The following is a 20,808-nucleotide window of genomic DNA, read 5'->3' as shown; positions in this document are numbered from 1 at the left end:
CCTTTTTATGGCTGAGTAATATTCCATTGTATATATGTACCACATCTTCTTTATGCATTCTTCTGTTGATGGACATTTAGGTTCCTTCCACGTGCTGGCTACTATAAATAGTGCTGCAGTGAACATTGGGGTACATTCATCCTTTCGAATTACGGTTTTCTCTGGATATATGCCTAGGAGTGGGATTGCTGGGTCATATGGTAGCTCTATCTTTAGTTTTTTAAGGAACCTCCATACTGTTCTCCATAGTGGCTGTACCAATTTACAGTTCCACCAACAGTGTAGGGGGGTTCCCTTTTCTCCACACCCTCTCCAGCATTTATTGTCTGTAGATTTTTTGATGATGGCCATTCTCACTGGTAGGAGGTGATACCTCACTGTCATTTTGATTTTCATTTCTCTAATGATTAGTGATGTTGAGCATCTTTTCATGTGTTTGTTGGCCACCTGTATGTCTTCTTTGGAGAAATGTCTACTTAGGTCTTCCACCCACTTTTTTTTTTTTTTTTTGTGTGTGTGTGTGGTATGGACCCAGCTGCCCTGCGGCATGTGGGACCTTCCCGGACCGGGGCACGAACCCATGTCCCCTGCACTGGCAGGCGGACTCTCAACCACTGCGCCACCAGGGAAGCCCTTCCACCCACTTTTTGATTGGGTTGTTTGTCTTTTTGATATTGAGCTGAATGAGCTGTTTGTATATTTTGGAGATTAATCCCTTGTCAGTTGCTTTGTTTGCAAATATTTTCTCCCATTCTGAGGGTTTCCTTTTCATTTTGTTTATGGTTTCCTTTGCTGTGCAAAAGCTTTTAAGTTTCATTAGGTCCCATTTATTTATTTTTGTTTTTATTTTCATTACTCTAGGTGGTGGGTCGAAAAAGATCTTGCTGTGGAAAACTGTAAATATTAAATGATTTGGTTCATTCAGTGAATTATGAGTGTTAATGAATACATTAAACAGTCCACAAAGAGAGTCCTTTAAGCATCTGCTGTGTGCTAGGGTTTCCTCTACTAGGCCACAATTAGAAAAATCTGTTTGCTCAAAAAGCACATAGGTCAGTACAGAAGACTGACATAAAACCATCATGAGATGCATTGATAGAAATGTACACAAAGTGCTATGTTTACATTTGATAAAGTCATTTACTATGAGTGCCTAGGGCCTATGGCAGGAAAATGATGTGACAAGAAAAGTTTTAGAGTAAAGGTGATATCTGAGAAGAGCATCAAAGAATAAACACGACTTTGTCAGATGAACAAACTGTGAAGAATCTGTATTTGGCACTGGGAACAAAGTGATCACAAAAAGCCCAAGTAATACCATGGCTCCTCTGGAGAGCAAAAGTAGTTGGAACTGACTCAACTGTAGCTCACATATGTAAGACAACTGAAGGGGAGCTGGAAAGATGAGAAGATACAAAGCAGCACAGCCTTTTACAACTATGAAAGTTGGGGACTGCACAACTCCAGGGGGTACCATTCATAATAATGTCAATGTGAATGACACATGCTGGAGTTGGTGTACAGCCCTGAGCAAGACCTCTGAGCAGGTACCAAATTAGTAGAGTATTTTTATGACAAGTGTATAAGTTAGGATGCTTTTGGTAGCAAAAAAATTGGAAACCAAATCTGTCTGTCTTCAACTTTAAGAGGATTTTGGAAAGAACATCAGGGCTCATGTAACAGAGGAGGACCCTATGGGGCCTTCCTAGGATAGACCCCTCCCCCATATCCTCTACTTTAGCTCCTCTCTGAAGTACATAGATAACAGTATTTGATGCACATTTCCTGCTTTACAGATGCTAAAATCCCCACCAAATGGAAGGTTAACTACTTAATGACCATGAGCACATAGCCCCCAGGCCTACTGGAGCCAAAGAATTGATGACCTTAACCCCTGTGACACTGTCATGTAACCTCACCATCAACCAAACAGAGAACTGTGCACAAGCTAATCACATACCCTGGGACTCCCCTCCCTCACCTTGCCTTTGAAAACACTTTGCTGAAACCCATCAGGAAAATGAGGCTTTTTGAGTACTAGCTGTCCCGGACTCTTTGTATGGTTCCTTACGATAAAACACGGCATTTTCTTTCACCACAACCCAGTGTCAGTAGATTGGGTTTACTGCACGTGGATAAGTGGACCCAAGTTTGCTTCAGTGACAATCACAGTACTGCTATGGGGCTTTTGCACAGCAATGGAAACCATAAACAAGACGAAAAGACAACCCTCAGAATGGGAGAAAATATTTGCAAATGAAGCAACTGACAAAGGATTAATCTCCAAAATTTGCAAGCAGCTCACGCAGCTCAATATCAAAAAAACAAACAACCCAATCCAAAAATGGGCAGAAGACCTAAATAGACATTTCTCCAAAGAAGACATACAGATTGCCAACAAACACATGAAAGGATCCTCAGCATCACTAATCATTAGAGAAATGCAAATCAAAACTACAATGAGGTATCACCTCACGCCAGTGAGAATGGCCATCATCAAAAAATCTACAGACAGTAAATGCTGGAGAGGGTGTGGAGAAAAGGAAACCATCCTACACTGTTGGTGGGACTGTAAATTGGTACAGCCACTATGGAGAACAGTATGGAGGTTCCTTAAAAAACTAAAAAATATAACTACCATACGACCCAGCAATCCCACTACTGGGCATATACACTGAGAAAACCATAATTCAAAAAGAGTCATGGACCACAATGTTCATTGCAGCTGTATTTACAATAGCCAGGACATGGAAGCAACCTAAGTGTCCATCAACAGATGAATGGATAAAGAAGATGTGGCACATATATACAATGGAATATTACTCAGCCATAAAAAGAAACGAAATTGAGTTATTTGTAGTGAGGTGGATGGACCTAGAGTCTGTCATACAGAGTGAAGTAAGTCAGAAAGAGAAAAACAAATACTGTATGCTAACACATATACATGGAATCTAAAAAAAAAAGAAAGGTTCTGATGAACCTAGGAGCAGGACAGGAATAAACACACAGACATAGAGAATGGACTTGAGGACACAAGGAAGGGGAAGGTTAGGCTGGGACGATGTGAGAGAGTAGCATGGACATATATACACTACCAAATATAAAATAATAGAGAGCTAGTGGGAAGCAGCCGCATAGCACAGGGAGATCAGCTCGGTGCTTTGTGACCACCTCAAGGGGTGGAATAGGGAGGGTGGGAGGGAGACACAAGAGGGAGGGGATATGGGGATACATGTATACATATAGCTGATTCACTTTGTTATACAGCAGAAACTAACACACCATTGTAAAGCAATTATACTCCAATAAAGATATTAATAAAAAAGAAAAAGAAAATAATGGAGGGTTTGTAAAGAAAAGGGAAAAGCCAAAAAGTGCTGGATATAATTGAGGATTTCTGCATCAGAAATTCTGCAGCACTGAAGTACAAGAAAACTGAGTAGGGGGATGAAGATTTAAGAATGTTCAACTTTTTATGAATTTAATTCCTTTCAACTTTTTTTTATGAGTAATGGTTAAAATTTGAATTCCTTTATAAATTACTTTTGGGTGATTAACTGTGTTTTTTTTGTTTGTTTGTTTTGTTTTTGCGGTACGCTGGCCTCTCACTGTAGTGGCCTTTCCTGTTGTGGAGCACAGGCTCCGGATGAGCAGGCTCAGTGGCCATGGCTCACGGGCCTAGCCGCTCCGCGGCATGTGGGATCTTCCCGGACCGGGGCACGAACCCGTGTTCCCTGCACCGGCAGGCGGACTCTTAACCACTGCGCCACCAGGGAAGCCCCTAACTGTGTTTTTTAAAATGCATCTCCGTACAAAGACTCTCTCTCAAATTTATTATGCTGGCCTAAATAAATTAATACATCTTGAAGGTCTTAGTGGTAAATCACCATGTTTAATTCCAAGAGAATTTAAAAGGTTAAGAAAAATTAGTTTCAAAAATATTTTCAACAAGTTGACATTTATGAAAAATTTTGAAAGATTAGCAGCTACGGGCATACCACCTTATTTTAGCTGATGAACTAATGAATACAGACTTCACACATTTTCAAAGTATTGAACTGCCTTTTCTTCTGTAGCAATCAGCAACATATACCAGGTTAAAAAATACTAATAATCTTAAATCATGATTTCTTCCCTAAAATCCCCTTTCTACTCATTTATAAATCCTCCTTATCATTAATTTTTTTCCTATCATATTTCTTAGCCTTGATTATTTCATGTATTTGATGTACAAATGTATTGAACACTTACAATATGTACAAGATACTTTTTTTTTAAAGCTACATGTTAGTTGACACTTTTGTGCTTGGCACTGGAAGATACACTGTTGGAAGATTCAGCCCCTGCACTCAATTTTCTCACAGGTTAAAGAAGATTCAGACAAGTAAATCCACAATTCAACACTCTACTATAAAAGGTATGAGAAAGGGTTGCCCAGGGGGTTTTGACTGTAAAGAGCAGGAGAAACTATCTTTTCCTGGGTATGGGACGATTCCTAGAGGAGATGTTACCTGAGAAAAGGAAGATGAAAAGAAATTGCCAGGTGAATAAGGGATATTTTTTAGCTTTTATTTCTATTCAATTCTCACAAAAAAAGAAAAACTCAAAAAAATAAATGAAGGTATATGGCTCTCAGAGCTCCTTAGGCTCTTTGGCATCTATATTTGTAGCTGGAGATACATGTGCCACAATTATGTTCTAAGTTAAGGGAGTCTGCATGTGTCATGCATCAAGCATGTAGCGCAAGCTCATGTTAATAAAAATAGCCATTCAGGCATAATCAAGGTAGAAAAGCAACAACTCACTACATAGTCACTGATACCTTTCCTCTAGTCTCCTCTCCTGTGTTCCTTTCACCCACCCAAATGTTTTGGTGTGTAAGCTTTCCTCTCAAGACAATGGAGTCCACAGCATGGCCATCACAAGTTTGAGTGTTGAACAATAGGTGAGATCCCTAGTGAATAATTATACCCAGTTGGAGAAGACTGAACAGTGCTTGGAGCCAGGTGAGAGAAATAGCGTTTGGCAGACTCAATCCATGACGTTTCCATATGGTTGAAAGCAAGTTGAAGAGTGAACCCTGGGTCGTGTGTGTGTGTGTGTGTGTGTGTGTGTGTGTGTGTGTGTGTGTGTGTGTGTGTGTGTGTGTGTGTGTGTGTGTGTGTGTGTGTGTGTGTGTGTGTGTGTGTGTGTGTGTGTGTGTGTGTGTGTGTGTGTGTGTGTGTGTGTGTGTGTACACCCTGGGTCTTAACTGTGTGTGTGTGTGTGTGTGTGTGTGTGTGTGTGTTTTGATTCATCAAATGTTAGGGAGAAACATTTTATGATAGAAAGAGCATTGGCCCCAGAGGCATGGGTTTAAAGTTCTATATCTGTCACTCTTGACAGGAGGCTTTTTTAAAAGCTCATTTAATGACTCAGTTAATGCTTTTTTACATTTGAAAAAGAATGAGCCTTTTTCAAACTTTAAAGTTTGATGATTTTATGGTCACTTTTAGTTTCAGCTTTTTAAGATCCCCCATCTAAATAAACTCTTAGGCTCCACCACGAGTGCCCAACCTAGACATGCCGAAGGGGCTTTGAAATCCTGGCCTGCTTTCAGCCAACTTTATGCATTTATATCAGCTGATTTGTTACTTGATAAAAATGTTCAGGATAATGCAGTCACTTTTTTAAATGCTGTAGAAAAGACCACTTCAGAAACAGATTACAACAGCCATGATAATGGACCGGAGTCCTGAGGCATTGAGCTGAGAATTCCATCTCCCCCTGCATGAGAGAGGCAGGTCGTTACCCTCTAAAGCATCTGAAGTTGGGGATTTGCTCCCTACACCCCTAACTCTGACTAACAGCTTCCCATCAGCTTACCATCTGTGAATGAATCTGGACCTGCAGATTTATAGTCTCAGTTGGTACTGTGTCTTAGGATGTGGAGGACAGCTTGCTTATTATTCCCTAATGCTGCTTCTTCTCAATCTTAAGAGCTAACTCAAGATTTAGTGAATAATCTATACACACGTTACATGAGCTACTCAGATTCCATCCCACGTCGTGTCTTCCAGACTGAGGAGTTCTTCCAACTGCCTATTCTCAAACCCCCAACCTCACCCTCACCCTCAGCTGAGGAGCTGCTTCCCTGAGAACAGAGAAGCCATCGGAGGGCTTCCCCACCTGCAACCCAGCTCTGCCATCCCCTCCCCACTCCAGGACCCCGGGCAGCAGCTCTCCCCTCCCCCACACGCATCTACTGGATCATTCCTACTGTTATTTCTCCCATCACAACACAACACAACACATCACAACACAACATAACACAACACAACATCCTCCCCGGACCTCAGCTCCTACCCCAGCTACTGTCCCCTTTCTCTTTTCCCCGTCACAGCAAAATGTCTTGAAAAAGTTGGGAACAGAACAAACCCAGTTCTCCCACTCCTCTCTCCTAAGCCCCTCTGATCAGGATTTTACCCCACAGATCCATCCAAATGCATCATCAGTGAGGTACGACCTCCCCCCAGTGCTGGGCTCGATGGTTAATGGCTCCACAGAACGGCAACCTCGTTTGTCCAGTCACCCAGGGAACCTCTAAGGTGCTTCCCACATGCAGACAAAACGCTGTGATTAATATTTTAGGAGAAATACTCGGCGTGGAGAATACACTTGAGCTGCTGGACGAAAGAGGTAGTGGCACAGAAGAAAAGTTTCTGTAACTACAGAAATGAAAAGATAAGCTGTTTCAATGGTAGCAAGTATGGGATGAAGGAGAACGAATAAAAACCATTTAGAATACGACATTAACAAGCCTCATACTACAACGTGGTAACAGAGGATGGAGAAGGACTTTAGAATGAACTCATTTTTCTGGGTAGGTGACAGGCTGGATGATGCAACGATGAGCCGCCAGGGACAAAAGGACAAGGCAAGGGGCAGGGGAGCTGTAAATAATCATTTCTGGATCTACTGCATCTAGAAATCCGAGGTGCCCCTTGGACAAACTCCATAGAGATGCTGGCAAGTGGCTGGACAGAGGCATCTGTCTGGTCCAGGTGCGAGAACTGACAGAGTTGGAGGTGAAAAGCACCAGAGGGTGAGATCAGACGGGGTGGAGAGTCATGAACCTAGGGTGAAAAGACAACACACAAAGAAGGCGGAAGAAAAAATCAGTCAGGAAGACAGCAAGGAGAGATCTGTCACAGGAACCAACATAGCAGACTCTGCGATGGGAAGGCGACAGTGGTCTGAGGTGACGACTGGCAAATCTCCACTTGTCTGTATGCTAGATGCCAGGTCACCTCAACCGGATCAGGTTCTGGAGAGGGGCAGAACCAAGACCGCAGGCTGCATGATACAATTCAGCTGGGAAACAAGGAATCTTTGACAGAGACCTCACTGCATGGTGTGTAACGTGACCCTCTGAGATTGTGAGACAAAGAGGGAAATTTACTGGAAGGGTGACAAGGCTGTTCTTCCAGATGATCCTCATTGCACCCCTCGACTGAGCACTGAAAACAATGTACCCATGTGACAACAGTGTTCTACTGAACAGACAAGTTATATGCACCGAGTGCTCCCTGGACAGCACGCTCTCGGCTCACAGGAAGCACAAGGAAGGCACCAATGTCAACATGTTAGGGGCTGTCACTCATGAAGGCTTCCGGCCTACAGCGGGATCCTCAAGGAAACCTTTTAATGCCCGAGAACAAAAGTGCTTCGGCAGGACAATGTAAGTCGAGCAAGGGATGGTGTTTTGCCACAAATGTCAAGAACACGAGGCTGGTACCGTGGCTCTAAGAGGATCGTGGGATCTACACGTAGAACTTGCCAGAAACACTTGGTACTGACCTGCTCCTCTACGCTTTGTCTAACTACATCTTTTACCTACTCCTACTTTCCCATTTTAAATTTTGAACTATTCGCCTCCCAAGGTGTTATCACAACGGAACAGCAGCGGATAAATATGAAAACAGCAAAACTCACCAGAGGCTGATTCATTTTCCGCTGCTCTTGGAACAACGTGCAGGACTGTGACAGCGGAGGCGGACCTGGAGAAGGAAAACGCAGGCAGTGAAGCTACGACTGAAGCGGCTCGGGGTGCACGAGCACCCGCCCCACGCTCCACAAGAGACACCTGTGGGAGACCCGTCCTTTCACCTTCAGAAGGGCCTGTGAGAATAAGGAGGGAGCAACCACCCTCAGGTCTGTAACTCCCACGTGACTGTGGTACCCGAGGGGATACCTTTTTTTTCGGTAGCAAGTGTACGTTGAATCCTATTAAAATAAACCTCTGTCATTAAATATGAAATTAAAAAACGCTTATAGTTTATCTCTTCCAAGTCTGTTAACAACTTAGATCAGAACATCCACAGGATACCCAGAATAAAGGGACACACTCAGGTGCGTTTCAGTCTTGCCATGATTTGTACAAACTTTACAAACTTAAGTGTGACGCTCAAAAACATCTTTTATTAAAACTGACTTTAAGTGGACAGAACACCTGCCCTAGGAGTTTGGAGTCCTGTGAGCGACCCCACGTGCACACCCGGTGAGGATCTAGGACAAGTCATCTCCCTTCTCAGGCCCCATCGCTTCCTTCCTCACCCGAGGCAGCAGGACAGAAGCCCTGCAGACTCATCCTGCACCGATTACACTGTGCGACTCCACAGGCCACAACCCAGGGGGGCGGCGGACTCTTACATTAGACAACCAAGGTGCTGACGCGCCTTGAGACACACGTGTGAGATGCCATGACGGCGACAGGAGGGGGAGGAGGAGGATCGGGGTTGGATGGAGGGGAGGACGCGGCACGTCCCGGCCAAGCCTGTGGACCCTGCTCCCCCAGGACACCTGGAGCTCACAAGTCCCAGGGGAGCCCCATCCGGAGCAGCTGGCCCTGTCCTCCAGCCTGGCCCCTCCACCTCTGGGAAGCAGTCAAACCCTCCCAGTGGCTCTACCGCGGGGCCCGGGGCGGGCTACCCCAAGCCCCGCTCTCCAAGGGCCGCAGGCTCCACAACCGCCTGCAGGCCTGCAGACGCAACACCTACCCCATCTGGACTCGCTCACCATCCCCGGGCTCCCGAGGCTTCGGTCCAGGGGCTGCTCCACGGGCGCTCCTCTCTCGGGGTCTCTATTTTTAAAATATTTATAAGTAACCCATTTTGTAGGAAAACACCTATGTTTCATCATAAGAATTATGACACTTTATACTTTTATTCCAGCCTAACTTTTATACTCTATTTTCTACCATTTGGCAACTTATACCCTACGCTCTAGTCGAAAAGAATCTCATTTACAATCACTTAAATATACTGTGTTGGTTCTCAAGTCCAGGATGATCCTTCCGCCTGGTATGCCCCTGACCTTCTCTCCACGTGGAACATTCCTACTGACATTCAAAACCTAATTCCAAACCCCCTCATTGTTGGCATTCTCTTTAATATCCCCTAGCAGGGTTAGTGACTCCAAGTTCTGTTTTACAAAGTTACATTTTTATGATCTATTTATTTAATAGCCTATCCCTATTTGATTGTAATGAGTTGTTTATGCATCTCTCACACTCTCTTTTGAGTTCCTCGGCCTTTATTTTTTCTTTTATCTCTTGCGCATAAGCACAGTGCTTGCCCCATAGTACGTGTTCAACGTGTTGGCTGAGTGAAAAAAGACACCTTTTAGCTCTAATCATTTGTGAAATTTCATTTAAAATGACATCAGGTTACCCTTTGTTTCCTAACTTAATTTCTAGTACTATAGAATGTACACTCAGAACACGGTCAGTGGCCTACAGAAACAGTGTTCTCACTGGACTTCATGCATATAGTCAACCCCCTTATAACTTTCTCTGGCATACAACTGCCAGACATGTTATTAAAAAAAAAAAAGATGTACCAACCCCTCACCTATTGGAAAACTTCCAGAAGCTCTCCATTCCTTATTGTATCTTTTCTACTTGATTTTTCAAATACCTCTGTCTTACTTCATCTATTCAGAACTGGCTTTTCTACCTTTGGCTTTCATTTTCAATTTCATTCATATCATTATCTGCACTTACCCATAGAACCTAAGCATATTTCAGTTTCTTATGCAAGTTTCCTCACTAGAGGTCAAAGGGGCAAGGACTATTGTGATAAAATATTAAATAAATAGACGATAGGACTTTGTTCTATTGGTCTGAGAAAATTACTACCTGAAACAAAAGAATTCTGGAAACTGAAGGCATCAGACCAGTCAGCTTTGTTTACTTCAGACTCAAATCAATGTCTTGTCTTTACCTGAGCTCTGGTTACATTTAGAAAAAAGTACTGTAAGTACAGTGAATGAGCAAGGCCACTATCTGAGACGTGTCTGGGTCCTTAGTATATAACTGGGGGAATGGTAAACGTTGGTCAATGTTTGCTGATTGATGACTCAATAGATCTGGTTAAGCCTCACCATCAGAATTCCAGATTTTTTAACAAGCTTCTCAGTCTTTTCAACCCAAAGAAAAAACTAAAGAAAACCAGATGACAAGAATTTCAAATTGTAAAATATCCCGATTGTCAAATTTAAATAGGGATATCCTGTGCAATGGAGAGGCTGGCTGGTGCCAATTTCACATTTTGTTCTCTAGTGTCTGGACGAAGCCTGCTCTGCCAGTGAGCTGACAGGTCGAGAGCACTCCAGCTTCCACAGACACCCGAGAACTTTCTATTTTTCATGGTGTTCCTGCCTTACCTAAGGGAAGGACTATATTCACAATGAAAAGAGTTATGATTAATCAACAGTAGAGAGATTCTTCCACTTTCTGGGTGCCCACGTTAAAAGTCTGGTATAGTCAACACTCCCTCTAACATAGATCATGTATTGAAATGAGAAAACTATCACCTAATATGGCCAGAGAGGTGAAGGGACTTGGCCCAGCTGAGCCCAGGAGACACCTCTAATTCAAAACCTCAACCATTAACTTAGTGATTGTGATCAAGGAGACTTACAGCACATAAGAGATTCAAAAAGCATATTAATCCACCTCCGGCAACACTGCCAGTTTTAAAGAATGATTAACCTTCTCTCCCACTTGATTCAACCTGGCTATGTATTATACCACTCTAAATGCTAGCAGACTCTATGCTTATGGCTTCCATTAGGTAGCACTTAGTATACACGAAAACTTTCTTCAAGAAGTAATTACTTTTGAAACCATAAACATTTCAGTTGGGAAAAGAGAAAAAGAAAGGAGGTGCAAGTAAAGGGAACTAGGAAAAAATAAGAAAATACCCTCAAATATAAACATGTTGATTCAAAAAATAATTTAAAGGGGATTTAAACGATACTAGGTGAGCATTTATTCTGTTTCTGCTTTAAATAAAGCATTCTGTTCTATTTGTTAGGTGTTGTACTTGTTTATTATCTAATGTCTTTTAAAAACCTCTCGAAAGAGATGTATTCATTCTGGTATCCTAAGCACCTATCTGGATGAACAGCACAATCAATGAGAAGTCATGGGGCATAATGGACCTTGCAAAGGCTCTGGAATCCATCTCTTACTTATGGTCTTTGAGACTCAGGCTCCTCCTCTATGTAGTGTTCATAAAACTTAGTGGAGATAGAACACTAGGGACACAGAAGGTCAAAGGAGGTATTTACTATGACTTTTCAAATATCTTCCTTTAGGAAAACAAATATATTTTATTTGCAATGAGGCTTTCTTGTGAATTTTATTCTTCTAAAGAAGAATGTTTTTAGTGAACAATTGATTCGTTTGCCTCCCTGTGCTACTTTATTGACAATACGCAGGTAGGGGTGGTTTTCCCTCAAGCAGTTACCTCCATGTGATTTGTATTTCAGACCTTCCTAAAAGCATGTTTTCCTGCTCTTTCTTTCCACCCCATCCCAGCTCTACTTAAAATATGGTGATCCTCTATTAAAATGCACAGAACCCTGGGAAAATAAGGAGAAGCAAAATGTTTGTCACTGCCAGCTCTGGTATGCATATATCAGAGGCTAAATTAGAACTGATGAAGACAGAAATGGGACCCATATCTGTCTGACTTCAGAAATCAGAAGTGTAGCTACTACAAGCTGATGAATTGGAACTCAGGTCAAGGCCTAGAGTGGAGAGGAGTCTTCTGATCACAAGGGGAAAGTAAACAAAGGGCAGCATTTAATTATTTAATAATAAGTAAGAGAATGACTAGGGTGTTTTTACAGAACAGGATATAATATTGAAATAAAACCCCCCAAAGTGACACAGAAACATAATGCAATCCTCTTAAGCTACAACCCTTCCTAAACCAAACCATACCATTCTCTTCACACAGCCTGGAAAGTCGAAAGAAAGGGGATACTGATCTGCATCACACTGGCATTAGAAGCAGATCTAGTTTTAATGAAGTTTTACTTCATGGACTGAAGTTTCTCCCCAAAAAGGGTAAGCTTTTTTCTCAAGACACATCACTGTGTAATAATCAAGGAGCCAGGGATGGTGGTATTAATTGTTCTAAGTACAGGGATTTGTTTTGCAGAAAGAAGTACCAATCAGAAAGAGAACTGACCAATAATTACTTAACAAAACTGCTTCAGAAGTAGATTTCTAAATCTACTTTTAGATTGAGAGTTAGAAAAATCTTACTAAGTTTATTCATTTAGAGGAAATCTGTGCAAGCCTCTGAAACCAAGAGGTATTGTATCAAAAGAGATAAAGTCACTAGACACTTATGTAAGAGCTACTTCTTCCTCAAATGGCCACCATATAGTCATTTCTGACTATTACATTACCAAGAAGTAACAATGCACCTTTAGGAAACTAGTATGAAAGAAAAACATAATAAAATTTTTTGCAGGTGACTCTTCGATCTCATAGGTGTGTGTTAATTTTCCAAAGTTGGGACTGGATCCTGCCTTTACAAAATGCTCCTTGAAATATCACATTGAAAATCTTCTCTTTTACTCCTTATTGTGAACACTGTATATGTTTTTAAGAACACCAATAAAATATATGGACTATGGGGCTTCCCTGGTGGCGCAGTGGTTGAGAGTACGCCTGACGCAGGGGACACGGGTTCATGCCCCGGTCCGGGAAGATCCCACATGCCGTGGAGCAGCTGGGCCCATGAGCCATGGCCGCTGAGCCTGCGTGTGCGGAGCCTGTGCTCCACAACGGTAGAGGCCACAGCAGTGAGAGGCCCGCGTACCGCAAAAAAAAAAAAAAAAAATATATATATATATATATATATATATATATATATATGGACTATGAAATTATTTTTCCAGTAGTGAAACTGTGGAGAATACAACTTGCATTTCTACTGTACTCCCGCAAAAAGAGGAAGTTCTTTTCCACAAAGACTCTCATCAATGTTAACTCTGGGAGAGAAGTATTTGTAGTTGTCTCATGCTTTGTGGTGAGAGACTCGCACTTTTTTCCCTGTCTCTATTGTGGGAAACAGGGCACACTTTGGGCTGAGAATTCATGCTGTGGTCGGAAAAGAAAGAAATGAAAAATACCCTCATTAACACTGCTCTTTAACAAGTTCAGCAAATGGGCTTCAGGCATTCTAAACAGCAGCAATTAAAAAATAACTTTAGATTTCATACATTTCTTCCAGTAGGATGAAAAGCTGAGGTATGTTAACTTTAATTTTATGGTTTGGGTGAATACAGAGTTCGATTACTCCCTGTCAAAGCAGAAGTCAGCCTTTTACAGGGAATAAGTGCTAATTAAGCAAAACACAGTAAGCATGTTATATGAAGTATATTTGTTTCTTTCCTGTGCACTTTGGCTGCACAAGCTCTAACCACAGTTTCCGGAGCGACCATCAGTGCTCCCTAAGAATGCCAATGCAGTGTTCCGTCCAGTTAGTGGGGTGCAGAGACCAGTCAGAATGCTGATGCTTTCCACAAAGGAGATGGGGATACGGAGGCAAATGCAATCAGGGAGTATTACCTCTGTCTTGTGTGCCTGCTACAAAACCGTGTCCTCTCAAGACTGCTCTATCCCTTCTTTGCTTTATACGTGTATGTGTAAGTTTGTATATGTAAGCTTTACAAGTCTCTCATAAGAGAAAACTGAAAATGCCCAGGAAAAAGACAAAACTGCTTCAACAGAGAAAGGTCTCTCTGTTCCAGCTGAAGAGGATATAGAGTTCATAACAGGAAATATCCACCCCCTGAAACTGTATGAAACATGGATGCTTCCACAATTTACTCAAGGTCTCACTGACCAGGCTATGAGTAATTTTAATTATTATTTCTTATGATTATGGTTGATAAAAAGTCTCAGTGGTATGCTAAAAATCTTTAACACTTGTTGACCTTTTTTCTTGATAGCTTTCCTCCTCCCAGGCTCCAGCCAACAGTAGCAGTAACAGATATCCAGATCTTAAGAGGACAGAAGTATAATGGTGCACTGAATATGGAAAGGAAGAACCAGTAATGGTTCCTATATATTCATAACGCAAATCAGCATCAAACTAAGGAATAAGCTTCCCCAAGAAGAAGTTGACAGAAAATAGTTTCTCCTCTTAATGAACTGAGGAAACAACTTTGAAGTTATCCATAGCCACCGCTTCTGAAGCGACTAGTAGCTTTTTAACTATTAGTTTACTTGTATTAGATTAATTTATATTAGAGTTTATTTAATGCAATTGCTCACAAATTTTAAACCATTTTGTAGAGTAGTGTTCTGTATCTGTTTAAATGAAATGCTTTCCTAAGCTCAAGATCAGTGTTTTTATGTTGTGTAAATTATGAAATTACTGTGGAATATCTGGTAAACTTGATAGGAAACCCCAGATGTCAGCACTTTGCTGGGCAAGATTTAAAGTGGCCCACACCGTTAACCCTCATCAGGAGCAGTAGCAGTGGGCTAAGTCATAAGGGCATGCCCATCCATTACACTCACCCAGGATACTGTGAGTGAGAATCAAAGGGCAGTCAGACAGGGACCCCTATGCTCAGATTCCACTGCCAAGAAATGGCCTAAGTCAGCTCTTGTTGTTGAAGAAAATAACCCTTTAGGAATCAGACTGAATCCTATTTTAAGTTTTAGAGGAGGAAGGATAGTATTTAAACATTGATGAAATGTGCCCCTCTTTTTTTATCAGCATAGAAATTTATTTGAATTCAAAAGAATATGGTTATATTTAGCATAGTGTAATAATTATCTAAAGCACATATCATTGTTGGCTCTGAAACAGTTCTAAAGATGTCATTCTTTTGAAGTCAAAAAATATGCAGTAAAAATGGACAAGGAAGCAAAAATATGAAAAAAAACAAGTTTGCTGAGTATGGGAAGTTGTTACAAGAGGGGCACACCAAGATAATGTAACAGAGTCCAAATTACATAACATGCAGCAAGGAGTTCTCTTGCTTTAACAACTCCTAGAAAATAAACCAGTAATCTCAATGCGAGAATATCACCACTGGGTTAACAGGACAAATTTTCCGAGAAACACAGGTAGTAATTCACTATACTTCCCCTTTCTCTAATACCTTTTCTCACACCAATTTCTCTTCTTTCCTCGAGGATAGATTTTATCCTGTTGAAAACAATTTTAGTTTTATTTGTAAAGTAGAGTAAACAATATCGTGAGTGAAGTAGGCAGCGTTTTAGCTGAAGATGCTCAGGAATCAAACTTTTGGAAAAGGCCAATCAGCTAGCTAGCTAGCAGTTACCATCAGTGGCTTGCAGAAAAAAAAAATTACAGATGATATGTTTGCTAAATAGATAAAAAAGAATAAGCAGTTTAAAATGGGTGAAAAATCCCAGGATCTATTGTGACCTAAACCAGAGGTGCCTAACCTTTTTGGAACCAGGGACCAGTTTCCTGGAAGCAAATTTTTCCAGGGAGGTGGGGCGGGGTGTGTGAGGTTCAGGCGGTAATGTAAGCCATAGGGAGCAGCAGATGAAGCTTAGCTGGCTTGCTTGCGACTCACCTCCTGCTGTGCAGCCCAGTTCCTAAGAGGCTGCGGACTGGTACCCGTCCAAGGCCAAGGGGTTGGGGACCCCTGACCGAGACACTCAAAAGCAGACAGTTGACCTTTGATTAAGCCCATTTTCCTGTGGAGTGAGCCATAAGGGGCTCCAAGACACAGTTTGGTTTCAATGTTTCAGTGTTCACAGCCAGAGGGCAAACTCAGAATGTCTCCTCCTCTTGCAGAAACTGGACCACGGATGAGAAGTCTTTTTTTGAGTAGCCCTTCACGCACAACATCCCTGCAGATCTGATGGGCTTGACTGCCCAGAAGGACTGGGTTCTTCGTGCTGGTAGCAGAGCCTCATGCTAATCCCAGATCCTTAGCCATGAGTGTTGCTCCAAATCCGCCCTGATAGTAATTAGCCGAGGGAACTCCATCCATCACCCCAGGTACAGGATTGTAAGTGTCACTTGACCAACATCGTCCTGAGCTCGTATTTAGGATTTTAGCCAAGAGTTCTGGGTCAAGCCCTAACCTGAGTCCCAGATTCATAGCTCCAGCAGTTCCGATCCTACTAATAGCTAACAGCAAGTGTTTGCAGATCTTCGAAGCCTGGCCAGTCCCAACAGCTCCATGATGCACCACATGGGAGCCCATGCACCACAGCAGCTCAACCCCTCCCATCCTAAATGTGAGGTTGCCAGATCGAGCCGTTCCCACACCACCAGAAACAGGGGCATCCGTGAAAACCGCTCCCATTTTCTCAACTTCTTTGGCCAATTCTCTGAAAACCATAGGATCAACAGTACTGGAATCTATTAATAGTGAGTCTTTCTTCACTTTTTTTTGAATTCCATTTGCTCCAGAATAAGCTTCTAGCGCGTTGATGCACTGTAATAATTCTGTCACCTTTTTCGGCTACATCCGCTGCGGAAGACACTACCGGGTTCACCTGCATCTAGAAGCTCTTTGCATGAATCAGGGAACACATCAACAACAGTGAGTGGCTAGCCATGTTTCATGAGCTCTTTTGCCATTGGATTCCCCACGTTGCCTACTCCAATGAATCCAACTGGAGTCTTGGAAGCTACTGACCTAGAACACAGCGCTGAAAGGCTGGCCACCGCCGGCTGCTGTGGACGACTCCCTGTACCAGAGGCCGGAGGTGGCTCCACGGAGACGGAAGGAGGCTGCCACGCTGCCCGTGCCCCTCCTTCCCACGGTGACCTCCTCGACTCCCGGCTCACCCACTGGCTGCTATAGGGTGCGTGATGCGGAGGGCCGGCTCGGCTGTGGCGATTCTTAATACCTCTTTGGTACTAGGTTACACATACAATTTCACCTAGTGTGCGATTTAACAGAAGGAATTTTTTTCTACGGCATTTTTGTGGCACAGCAGATAGAAGCGAGGTCACTATTTCTTTGAAAAACTGAATTAAAAATTTATAGAAAGTCATGATTCATTCTACAAATATGCTGAGTCAAAGAAACGTGAAAATTGATGCGATGGAGGAAGAGCGCTAGACTTCCCTGATGCTCAACTGGGACCTTTCTTCTGGTGTCAGAACATGGTTGTGTAACTCCTTTAATCCCAGTGGATTTTCCAAAAATTCCAGAATCTTCAGATTTTGGTAGCCCCTGTTTACTGCCTTTGCCCCCCCCATGCCAAACCCCACCCCACCCCGCACACATTTATTTTTTACCAGTTGTCCTCCGGGGTGTTTTTCTTTATATAGTTATTGCAGCAGTTTATTAGACTACTGACCCCCAGTGCAAATGCCCCTCCCCCCCGTTTTCTCACCCTGTGTAGTTTTGTTCCACCTTGACCTGGGCTTGGTCACGTGACTTGCTTTGGCCCAGTGGCATATCAAGAGCTGAAGCTTGGAGAGTACTCATGCTTTAGGGCTTGTCCTCATGGAAACCTGACATGTTAGGAAGCCTGGCTAATCTAGTGGAGACTAGGCACAGGCCACAGCCAGCACCAATGGCCAGACATGTGAATGCAAACAGCCCCAGTCCAGCAACCAGATGATGGCAGCCTCAGTAGTCACCTCAGGTGAAAGCAAGATAGATCCACCCAGGAGATCCCAGCCCATTCTGCTGATTCACAAACTGTGAAGAGATAAAGTGCCTGCTGTTTTAAACCACCAAGCTTAGCAGTAGTTCATCACACAGGAAGAGATATAACTATCTTCACTGTTAGATTATCTTCCCACTTTATACCATGTTTCCCCTCAAACGACTGTTCCTTTATCCAAGATTCTAGAAAAGAAATAACAACTGATGAGGCTGATAGAGCCTTAACATTTTTTAAAGTTTTATAAACTTTTAAAATAACTATGTTAATAAAATCAATATTTATTTGATCACAAAATTATTTTCTTCAGTTGCCTTAAGAAGTAATGCAGAATTGTACTAAGTTTATACATTTGGAGGCTCTAAAAATGTGTTATTCCTTGGATTCAAGTCCTAGTGTACTTTATGTGGGCATTCACGTTTGCAAAATGATTCCAGGAAATTTGCGATTTCATTTTACAACTTTGGCCTAAGGAGTCTTATGATATTTTACCTGAGAAAAATAATACATTAATTCCACTTTCAGCTATTAAACCCATGGCTTACTGTATTTTCTAAATTCCCTATCAGTAAAGAAGACTATGTATAGTGTACAAGACTGTCATGATTAGGAGGAAGGTAGTACAGAAAGAGCCCGTCAAATTAGGCATTGCCCAGTCATGTCAGTATACTAACGTGGGGAGCCACAGGCAGCTTGAAGCCTGGAAAAAAGACAGATACAATGTAATGATTATCCTATGGATCCGGATAATGATTCCTATGATTTTGTTTTAAATATTAATGGCAGAGGATTCTGGGGAAATGATGGTGGCTACAGAGAAGATTTTTATCCCTGAATATGCCACCCCTCCCCTAAATACACAACCCCCCACCCCCACAAAGAAGAAAGAAAAGCATCTAGGATAGCAAGTTCAAAAACCCACAGACAACATCTACAACAAGGTGTCCACATTAACTGCAACATACAGCCAGGTAGGAACAAATCAACAACAGGAAAAAGACCTACATATGTGTATCCCAAGGTGTGTGGGAGGAAGACTAGGGAAGGACTCTCTCTCTCTTTCAGGAGAGCCAAAGGTTACTATGGTTCAAGAACTCAGTGAGATTGCAAAACTCACTGAGAACAGCGGCAGAAACCGGGAGTGAATGTTGCAGGCTCCACTTTGCAGCTGAGTGCAAATTGAAATGTTCTGAGGATGCCAAGTGTTCTGGGGTCTGTGAAACCTTGACACCTATCAAACCAAAGCACCATTCCAGAACAAATCCCCATACTCAACAAGGACAGGAAAGAGGAGGCCTGGGTAAATGGGCATAGGAGGGCCGAGGAGGAAGATTTTAGAAATTTTAAGGTCATTTTTAGAAATTATTTTGTGAAAATAATAGAAGATAGTGAGCCCTGGAGTTCTGAAGCTAGAAATTATATTCTGATCTATGTTTCCCTCCTAAAGTGGAAACTTATTTCATTTAAAAATGAGTGACAGAAGAGTATTCCATTCACATCCTGTAGAAAATCAGTGAGAAAAAAAAAAGAAAAAAGAAGGGTGAAAAGAAAGTTCCAGCAAGTCCTGAAAACGTGACAGAAAGTCACATCCACAGAACAAATGAAATTTATTGCCTGATATTGCGGAAAAAGTAAAAGAAATTTTAAAAGGAATAGAAACTGGTTTTAAGAAAAACATAAAAGAAATTAGAAAAATTCAGAAATGAAGTGATTGGAGAATAGCAAGATTTGAAAAGGTGAAAGAATTCAGTAAGTAATTTGTTTAAAAAAAATCATGTCTCGAGAGAAGGTTAAACTAGAAGGAACACAAGTTTGAATAAACACAGTGGATAATGTCTCCTTGGAGAAACAGCTGATTTCAAATCCAGCATAAGAAACGAACAAGATGTTCCTTTTACATCTTGTCATACAAGAGAGCTGGGAAGACTTCAAAGACTACTGTGGTTGTGTGGAAAGGACTCCGGAGCCAACTTGAACAGGATCCGTGAACCTAAGAGGGGACAATCTCTGCATCGATATTTATAACAACCTCACTGAAAACAACAACAAAGAAAGAAAATACCTCATTAGTCATCTTCGGAAGCTACTTTGGAGTCAACCTTTCTCTCTCTTTTTTTTCTTTTTTTGTAAAACTGGTAAATAAAATAAAAGAAACATTTATTCTTCCTTTCCTAATTAAACTGTAACTCAGGGCAACCAAGTAGTTGATGAAATAATGTTGTAGCTAGTAAATGAATAATAATCTAATTAGTAGAATATCACCATTTGGTACCCTTAATAAATTAATGGATCTAGACATTGATCATTAATGGCTGCAACGTCACAGTCAGACAGACACTTTATAGTTCCTTTGGGAATTCATCAATATTATCTATGAAGTAAACTTGACAAAAAATCACACCTGAATTATGTCAGTGCTCTAGATCTATCTACCAACTGACAGTAAATACATGGGCCAAAGGAGCATGATAAATATATAAGCAGAAAGGGGATGCAATCAGCATAATCCAGACAGTTGGGAACCCTACTGGATGAATGCTTTGAATTCAAGGACAAATACTTGCAAGAAAAATGAGCAAATTGAGTTCTTTTAAACCTATACTTTAAAAGAAATTGTGTTTGGAATTTAATAGTTTCAAAATCCCTCATCAATATTATTCACTGGGATAAAATAATATGAAAATTTAACAAACACTGACTATGTGCTGAGAAATGATCCTTCAGTGATTCACTCAAGGTGGAGACTAGCATTCAGGCTACACCTGAGGTAGAATTTGAATTCCATAGTGGACCTTTAAACCACAGCTCATCTTCTCTTTTTAAAACCATCAGAAAGAAGCCTGTTG

General features: G+C 41.8%; 1 protein-coding gene and 1 pseudogene across 14 annotated transcripts in view; both read right to left on the bottom strand.

The window, feature by feature from the left end:
* Positions 1-20,808, bottom strand: part of LOC308612903 (uncharacterized protein) — a 125,753-nt gene that overhangs the window by 78,809 nt on the left and 26,136 nt on the right. For 7 of the 13 annotated variants that reach the window (XR_014015166.1, XR_014015167.1, XM_081225710.1 and 4 more), the window contains exons 2-3: positions 9,039-9,121; positions 7,975-8,039 (exon numbers count right to left, since the gene is read on the bottom strand). Coding sequence is in view for 5 of the 13 variants with exons in the window: in XM_081225710.1 (XP_081081836.1) it covers positions 7,975-8,039; positions 9,039-9,121 (148 nt within the window). In the remaining 8 variants the exon portion in view is untranslated. Of the gene's footprint in view, positions 1-666; positions 895-7,974; positions 8,040-9,038; positions 9,122-20,808 lie in introns of those variants that run through there. The other 6 variants (XR_014015168.1, XR_014015169.1, XR_014015170.1 and 3 more) reach the window with 2 other exon arrangements.
* Positions 16,081-16,998, bottom strand: LOC308612354 (3-hydroxyisobutyrate dehydrogenase, mitochondrial-like; annotated as a pseudogene). The gene is made up of 2 exons (XR_014017857.1): positions 16,795-16,998; positions 16,081-16,700 (listed from the first exon to the last, which is right to left on the bottom strand). The product of XR_014017857.1 is annotated as a 3-hydroxyisobutyrate dehydrogenase, mitochondrial-like (transcript).

The sequence above is a fragment of the Mesoplodon bidens genome, assembly GCF_964165515.1.
Source record: "Mesoplodon bidens genome assembly, chromosome: 2".
NCBI classification, from domain to species: Eukaryota; Metazoa; Chordata; class Mammalia; order Artiodactyla; family Ziphiidae; genus Mesoplodon; species Mesoplodon bidens.
The sequence above is the reverse complement of the archived record's forward strand: the minus strand, read 5'-3'. Positions and strand labels throughout refer to the sequence as shown.